This window comes from Solanum pennellii, chromosome 2, assembly GCF_001406875.1.
Source record: "Solanum pennellii chromosome 2, SPENNV200".
Taxonomy (NCBI): domain Eukaryota; kingdom Viridiplantae; phylum Streptophyta; class Magnoliopsida; order Solanales; family Solanaceae; genus Solanum; species Solanum pennellii.
The window spans coordinates 16,803,275-16,812,139 of NC_028638.1; the positions used below are offsets into that span (position 1 = coordinate 16,803,275).

The 8,865-nt window shown below is 30.1% G+C and overlaps 1 protein-coding gene across 1 annotated transcript; it reads left to right on the forward strand.

Annotated features, from left to right (window-relative positions):
• Positions 1-1,572: 1,572 nt before the first annotated feature.
• Positions 1,573-2,247, forward strand: LOC107009783. Its single transcript, XM_015209119.1, has one exon. It carries the CDS (start codon positions 1,573-1,575, stop codon positions 2,245-2,247), a length of 675 nt encoding a protein of 224 aa, XP_015064605.1.
• The last annotated feature ends 6,618 nt before the right edge of the window (positions 2,248-8,865 follow it).

Genomic DNA, 8,865 nt, shown 5'->3' on the forward strand with positions numbered 1-8,865 from the left:
AAGTATAGCAATTTAGGTAGACTTTTTTTAAAAAAGTTATAATTATTATATACATATAGTTTATAGATGATAAATATTAATAAATTAGATATTTAATTAGGAATTAATTTTAGGTATTCTAAAAGTCATTAACATTTTAAGTAAACTAGTAAACTAAGTCGCTCTATGCGCGGTATCTAAAAGTTTTCATTTTTATTTAATTTTTAAATCCAAATAGATTAGTTAATAAATTTTATCATTTAGCTTTGTAATTTCAACTCAATTCATAAATTAGTTTTATCAAAAAATAAATACCTTAAATTAGCAGTACGGTCAAATACCTTTACTTTTTTTTGGTTGAATAGTACCTATTCCTTTATGTTAGTTATAATATATAATTAAGAATTTATGACTTCATTATCCATTTGAATGAGTTCTCAAAATTAAATATGGTTAACTTTGATGTTTTGTTAAAAATTTGAAGTGAGATTTTTAGTCTTTTCAATTTTTTAAAAAATATCAAAAGAATTAAAATAGTAATAAATTCAAAAACAGACTTAGAAATATGAAAAATTATTCGTAATAGATAAGCTATCTATAATTTGAAGACTTAAAAAAGTACTTCAATATTTATATATTAAAATATAAAGTTCTCTATATATATTGATTCTTTGGAAGTAAATGGATGATACATGATTTTAGTTCGGTAAACTAATTTTTAGTGATATAGAATTAACATAAAAATAATATATTATTGTTAAAATGCATAGTAAAATAAGTAATAAATGAACAATTATAAATGAATGATAAAAAGTTTTATGTTAAGATTAAAAGAAAAACTTCTCTACTAAAAACTTATAATTGTTGTAAATCCATTGTATAGTATATGTGGATTATCCATTAGATTTATCCACTATTGAATGGGTTCATGTATAGGTGCTTCCAAGGTGATAAGAACTTCCAAGATAACTATGTATCTATTAATTAGATGACTTTTGGAGTGATATCTCAACACTATAAATAGAGAATCACTCACCATTTGGAAGATATACTCGAATAAGAAAATTCTCTCCTCTATCTTATACTTCTTGTCTTTTTCTTCTTATATTTTGAGCTTTCTTTACAACACGTTATCAGCACGAAGTTACTACTTGCAAAGGTATTATATAAATATTTTTATTCAATTCACATATTCTCTCATAATCTCATTATGTCGAATTTATCCAAACTTGAGTTTGTGGCATTAGATATTTCTGGAAAGAATTATCTTTCATGGGTACTCGATGCTGAGATTCACTTGGCTGCTAAAGGTCTTGATGCCACTATTACTCAGGGAAATGAAGCATCGAGTAAAGATAAGGCGAAGGCTATGATTTTCCTTCGTCATCATCTTGATGAGGGCCTGAAGATTGAATATCTGACGGTAAAAGATCCACTTGAATTGTGGACTGATTTAAAGGGGAGATATGACCACCTAAAGGCAACAGTGTTTCCAAGAGCTCGTTATGAGTGAATGCATTTACGGTTTCAAGATTTTAAGACCGTAATTGAATACAACTCAGATGTATTCAGGATAACCTCCCAGTTGAAATTATGTGGGAGACTATAAAAGATGAGGACATGTTGAAAAAGACACTTACTACTTTACATGCCTCAAATGTGATATTGCAGCAACAATATCATGAAAAGAGTTTTCAAAAATATTCTGAACTTATCTCATGTCTTTTGGTGGCTGAGCAACATAATGCTCTTTTGATGAAAAATCATGAAGCTCGTCCCACTGGAGCTGCTCCATTAGCGGAGGCAAATGTGATGGGAGCATGTGATCAATCTGAAGTAAAAAGAGATGATCATCGGGGCTATAATAATGCACGGGAACGTGGCAAAGATAAAATACGATACACTAATCGTCAAGGTGGTGGTCATAATAAAAGGGAGAACAACATGAGTTCTCAAAATAACCCCTCAAAAAGTAATTGTCGTCGTTGTGGCATGAAAGGCCATTGGAAGAATGAATGTCGCACACATGAGCATTTTGTAAGGCTCTATCAAAATTCCTTTAAAAAGAAAGAAAATAAAATCGGTGTTTCCTCTTCCAATGCTCGAGCTGAGTCACATATGACTCTTAAAGATGATGATAAGTCGGGAACATCTCAGAAATATGATAAGGATGTTGAAGCAAATTTGGCTTTAAAGGATGATGTTTTTTATGGCCTTGGTAACATTACTCATATGGAAGTTGATGACTTCCTTGGAGATCGAAACTGATGTTTGATCTTTTAGCTGGGGAATGAAGTCTGTTAATATTTTATATAATTTTTTACGTATGTGTTTTTAATTATTATGTTATTCATGTTGAAGTATTTAAATTTCCGTTGTTAATTTTGTTTCTTCATTCTTTTAATGTATTTTATTTTAATGAAAATTAATAGAAATCCCCAGTTGTCAGTTGGATTCAAGATGAGAAATGGAGATGTATGCCTTCTTGATAGTGCTACAACGCATACAATATTAAAAGAAAAGAAATACTTTTCTAATTTGGCTATGAAAATGGCATATGTCAACACAATATCAGGTAGTACAAAATTAATTGAGGGCTCTGAAAGAGCGACCTTATTACTACCTGGAGGGACAATATTAAGCATTGATAATGCATTATATTGTACTAAGTCTCAAAGTAACTTATTAAGTTTCAAAGTTATTCGCCAAAATGTCTATCATGTTGAGACGACTAATGAAGGAAAGGTTGAATACCTTTAGATTACTACAATTAATGTAGAGAAGAAAATTGTGCATGAAAAATTACCTTCACTTTCTTCTGGGTTGTACTATACAAGTATAAGTACAGTTGAATCACATGTCGTAGTAAACAAAAGGTTTACTAATTTTAATAATTTTATCATTTGGCATGACCGGTAAGGCTATCTCGGATTTAATCTAATGCGCAAAATCATTGAGAATTCACATGAGCACACCTTAAAGAGCCCAAATATCCTTCTATCAAAGGAATTCTCTTGTGCTGCTTGTTCTCAAGGAAAGTTGATCATTAAACCATCAACAATTAAGGTTGGAATTGAATCTCCTGCATTTCTGGAACGTATACGAGGTGATATATGTGGACCAATTCAACCTCCATGTGGACCCTTTAAATATTATATAGTCTTGATAGATGCTTCTACAAGATGGTCACATGTGTGTTTATTATCAACTCGCAACATGGCTTTTGCGAGATTGCTGCTAGCTCAAATAATAAGATTGAAAGCACAAATTTCCAGACTATACAATAAAGACAATCCGTCTAGATAATGCTGATGAGTTTACATCTCAGGCATTTAATGATTATTGTATGTCTACTGGTATATCAGTTGAACATCCAGTTGCGCATGTTCACACTCAAAACGGTCTAGCAGAATCACTGATTAAACGTCTGCAATTGATAGCTAGACCATTACTAATGAGAACAAAGTTAAAGTTATCTGTGTCTATGTGGGGGCATGCTATTTTGCATGCAGCAGCACTTGTGCGCATTAGGCCGTCCAATTGTCATGAATTCTCCCCATTACAATTGACTTTTGATCAAGAGCCAAACATTTCCCATCTTAGAATTTTTGGATGTGCGGTGTATGTCCCAGTTACTCCACCACAAGGCACAAAGATGGGGCCCCAAAGAAGGTTGGGGATATATGTTGAGTATGAATCTCCTTGAAGCATAAAATATTTGGAACCTATGACTGAAGATTTTTTTAAGGCAAGATTTGCTGATTGTCATTTTGATAAATCAGTATACCCACCATTAGGGGGTGAACATAAGTCGTTGGGAAAAGAGATAGATTGAAATTCATCATCTCTATCTCATCTGGATCCTCGAACAAACCAATGTGAGCAAGAAGTTCAAAGAATAATTTATTTGCAGAACATTGCAAATCAGGTACCAGATGCATTTACTAATCTTCCAAGGATTACAAATTGCATATTCCAGCTGTTAATGCTCTAGTTTGAGTTGATATGCCGAAGGGACAAATTGTTAAGGCAAATGAGTCTAGACCACATTTGAAGCGTGGTAGACCAATTGGTTCCAAGGATAAGAATCCTCGAAAGAGAAAAGGAATAAATGATCAAGATGATCATGGGTTGAAAGAAATTTCTCAAGATGAGACCCAAGTCATAACACATAATGATGAGGAGGTTCGAACTTCTGAAAACAATGAAATTTCAATGAATTATGTATCGACGAGAATGTTGTGGAACCGAAATAATGTTGTGATTGACAACATATTTGCCTATAATGTTGCTATTGACATAATGCAACAAGATGAAGATTTTGAGCCAAAATCTGTTCACGAATGTAGACAGAGAAATGATTGGCCAAAATGGAAGGATGTAATCCAAGTTGAATTGGCTTCACTAGAAAAACGTGAAGTTTTCGGATCAATAATCCGAACACCTGAAGGTATCAAGTCAGTGGGGTACAAATGGGTTTTTGTACGAAAAAGAAATGAGAAAGGTGAAGTCATGAGATATAAGGTCCGACTCGTTGCTCAAGGTTTTTCTCAAAGACCTGGCATTGATTATATGGAGACATATTCTCCACTGGTAGATGCAATCACCTTCAGATATCTCATAAATCTGGCAGTTCATGAAAAACTTGAAATGCGTCTAATGGACGTTGTCACAGCCTATCTATATGGCTCATTGGACCACAATATTTTCATGAAAATTCCTGAAGCATTCAAAGTGCTGAAGCATACAAAGATTCAAGAGAAACTTGTTCAATAAAGCTTCAGAAATCTCTGTATGGATTGAAACAATCAGGAAGGATGTGGTACAATTGTCTGAGTGAATATTTGTTAAAGAAAGGGTACAAAAATGATCCGATTTGTCCCTGCATTTTCATTAAGCGGTCAGGGTATGAATTTGTTATAATAGTTGGTATGTTGATGATTTGAACATCATTGGCACTCGTAAAAAGCTTTTAGAAGCTGTTGAGTGTCTGAAAAAAGAATTTGAAATGAAAGATCTTGGCAAGACAAAATTTTTCTTGGCCTACAGATTGAGAATTTGTCAAATGGAATACTTGTTCATCAATCAACGTACACAGAAAAGATACTAAAGCGTTTTTACATGGATAACTCACATCCATTGAGAACTCCAATGGTGGTAAGATCGCTTGACATCAATACAGATCCATATCGACCTCAAGAGAATGATGAAGAGATTCTTGGTGATGAAACTCCTTACCTTAGTGAGATTGGGGCACTAATGTACCTTGCTAACAATACTCGACCAGATATCTGTTTTGCAGTAAGTCTACTGGCAAGATTCAGTTTCTCCCCAACAAAAAGACATTGGAATGGTGTTAAACACATACTTTGGATATCTTCGAGGGACCATGGACATGGGTTTATTCTATTCCAATGAATCCAAGTCAGAACTGATTGGTTACGCAGATGCAGGGTATTTATCTGATCTGCATAAAGCTCGATCACAAACAGGCTATTTGTTTACATGTGGAGACACGGCAATATCTTGGCGATCAATGAAGGAAACGTTGGTAGCCACTACTTTAAATCATGCAGAAATAATAGCCACCCATGAAGCAAGTCGAGAGTGCGTCTGATTGAGATCAATGACACATCACATTCAGGAAATGTGTGATTTTTCTTTGAAAAAGAATATACCAACCACAATGTACAAAGATAATGCTGCATGTAAGCTCAATTGAAAGGAGGATACATCAAAGGAGACCGGACAAAGCATATCTCACCAAAGTTCTTTATCACGCATGATCTTCAACAAAATGGTGAGATAGAAGTTCAACAAATTCGTTCAAGTGATAATCTTGATGATTTATTCACTAAGGCATTGCCAACATCAACGTTTGAGAAGTTGAGATACAAGATTGGGATGCGTCGTCTTCGAGATATCAAGTAAGTTTTCATCAGGGGGAGCGAAATACGCGTTGTACTCTTTTCCTTAACTATGGTTTTGTCGCTAGTTGGGTTTTCCTGGTAAGGTTTTTAACGAGGCAACGTTCAAAGCGTATTATGAGATATGTGTACTCTTTTTCCTTCACTAGGCTTTTTTCCACTGGGTTTTTCCTAGTAAGGTTTTAACGAGGCACATAATCTATGGATATACAAGGGGGAGTGTTGTAAATCCATTGTATAGTATATGTGGATTATCCATTAGATTTATCCACTATTAAATGGGTTCATGTATAGGTGCTTCCAAGGTGATAAGAACTTCAAAGATAACTATGTATCTATTAATTAGATGACTTCTGGAGTGATATATCAACACTATAAATAGAGAATCACTCACCATTTGGAAGATATACTCGAATAAGAAAATTCTCTCGTCTATCTTATACTTCTTGTCTTTTTCTTCTTATATTCTGAGCTTTCTTTACAACAATAATTAGACTCTTGAATTTTTTTAAATAAAGTAAACATAAAAAAAAACTGTTCACAAATAATATGAATATTTATAATTATTAACGATAAATAATATTTTCTTATAATTAAAGTGTAGGAAAAATAGTTAAGTAAATTTTTAGAATCATTATAATGGAGGATGAATGGTTAAGTAATAAGTATATTTGAAATGATTATTTGTATTAATTTTTTCCTTGATAAATTCTCTTCTATAATTCTAAGTTTTTTTAAAAATTTATTTCAACGCTATTTTTTTTGTCTCTTTTTTTTTAGTCTTTGCTTATTTAATTCTATTAAAAAAACACAAACAATTAGCATCGTAATTAAGAGACTGAAGTTTGCTCGTCCTTAGTATTTTTACTAATTATATATATTTTTTAAAACAGTAACAATTAGCATCGTATCTTAACATAATCAAGTTAGCTTGTAGTTTTTATTAATTTAACCAAAATGTTTAAATGAATTCTCTTAATTAATTTTTATTAGATATCATGATTCATATTTTATTTAAAATTTAAAAATAACTTCATAATAATTTTGATTATCTCCCCCTGCTAAGCGTATCTACAAATACATTTTAATGTTTTCAAGAATTGTTTTTGTTTTACTTTTAGTAATGATCTTGCTCTTATAATTTCATGCAAAAAAACAAATCAATTACTCTTTTATATATCTTATTTTGTATCATTCTTATTAGAAGTAAAAATAATTAAACAAAGCAGTCTTTGTCGATAGATTTTGCATTACAAGATTAAAGTAGAGGACAAATAAGCTAAACATAAATATATTTGATTAGAAATATTTTTTTGATGTGCTTTTAAGATGTCACAAATTTAAACATTAAGTAATTTGAGGTTATGAAGGTATAAAGTTGGAAGTTATAGGTATTACTAATAAGTATTAATTAAGTATAGAGGTTATGAAAGATGAAGAGGTGTGAGTTTTTGATAAAAATTAAATTAAAAATAAATATATAAAAATAAGAGGAACAAGGTTAAAAAATGTTACATATTTTTTTAATAAACAAAAATATGTTTAAGTAAAATCCTCCACCATTTTTATGATTTATTTTATTATATGACATATTTTCTTTTTACCTCATTTTAGAAATTTCAAATTATTAAAAGTCTCCAAATATGCTTCTAATAATAAACATTATTTTTAGAAATTACTATTATTTTGAACGAGAGAAAAATTAATTAAAAACAAATTTAAAAAGGGACACAGAAATAAAAAGTTAATCAAAAGGAATAGAAATTTTTTTGAAATTATCAAAAAAAAAAAAAGTAATCGTACTGATGTTTTAAAATAAAATTAAAAAATATCTAATTTTTTGTTGATTAAATTCTCAAAATTTTGAAACATTTGGCCTATAAATAATTTCTATATATAAATAATATAATAAATAATGCAACGTTAAAATTAAGAGGAATCGATTTATTTGATTCTTAGCTATATAATATTTATATTTAATATGTAGTATTTTATTTACTTTATATTGAGATGTAATATATTATTTTTTTATTACTTATATTTATTATATATGTGTATAACATTTTAATAGCTAGTGAGGAGGAAGATATTGTTAGACGAAATTAGAAATAAGATATATTGGCGTTTTTTCTATTAACTAATTAATCTGAGTAAGGAACCAATCAACTCTTATTGCATCGGAGATTTAACCGGAGAACTATAAACAATCCTTACAATAATACCAACAAACATACATAAAATTAGTTAACTAATCAAGCAAAAATATTTAAAATATTTAGTTATATATGATTTGAAGGGGAAAGAAGGATCACGTTCTCAACATAACATAATTACAATCCTTACAATAATAACAACAAAAAGACATAAAATTAAAGTTAACTAATCAAGCAAAAATATTTAAAATATTTAGTTATATATGATTTGAGAAGAAAGAAGGATCATGTTTTCAACATAACATAATTCGATTCTTCAAATTTACAAAGTAAATAAAGACAATTAGTGTCGGTAGAAACTACAAGAATAAGAAAAAAATCTCAAAAAACTACAAAGAGAAGCAAAAAAGAAAATGAATAAATTATTTTTTATATAAAAGAATCATGATTTGTATCATCAACAATCCAACCTAATAATATCAAATATATATGTAATTACAATAGAACAAAAGTGATAATGATAATTAGACATGTCAAATCATTTTACCTCACAAAATCAAAATATGCAAAATATATAACATTTTTCATAATACATTCCTCTCCTGCAAAAATCAGATCAAAGAAGACAAAAGAAATTAACAAATCAAAGAAACAAAAAATGAAGAATAAGGAAAATAAAAATAAAATGACCATCATGCAATGTCTCAAAGTGGGTTTTTATAGGTGTAATATTTAGGAGTTATAATTTTTATATTAAATATTTTGAAGCTTATGAATATGAAAGGTTAGGAGTTATATTATTAAAT

Excerpts from the sequence above, each read along its gene's own strand:
- LOC107009783 (XM_015209119.1), top strand. The coding sequence starts at position 1,573 with ATGTGGGAGACTATAAAAGATGAGGACATGTTGAAAAAGACACTTACT.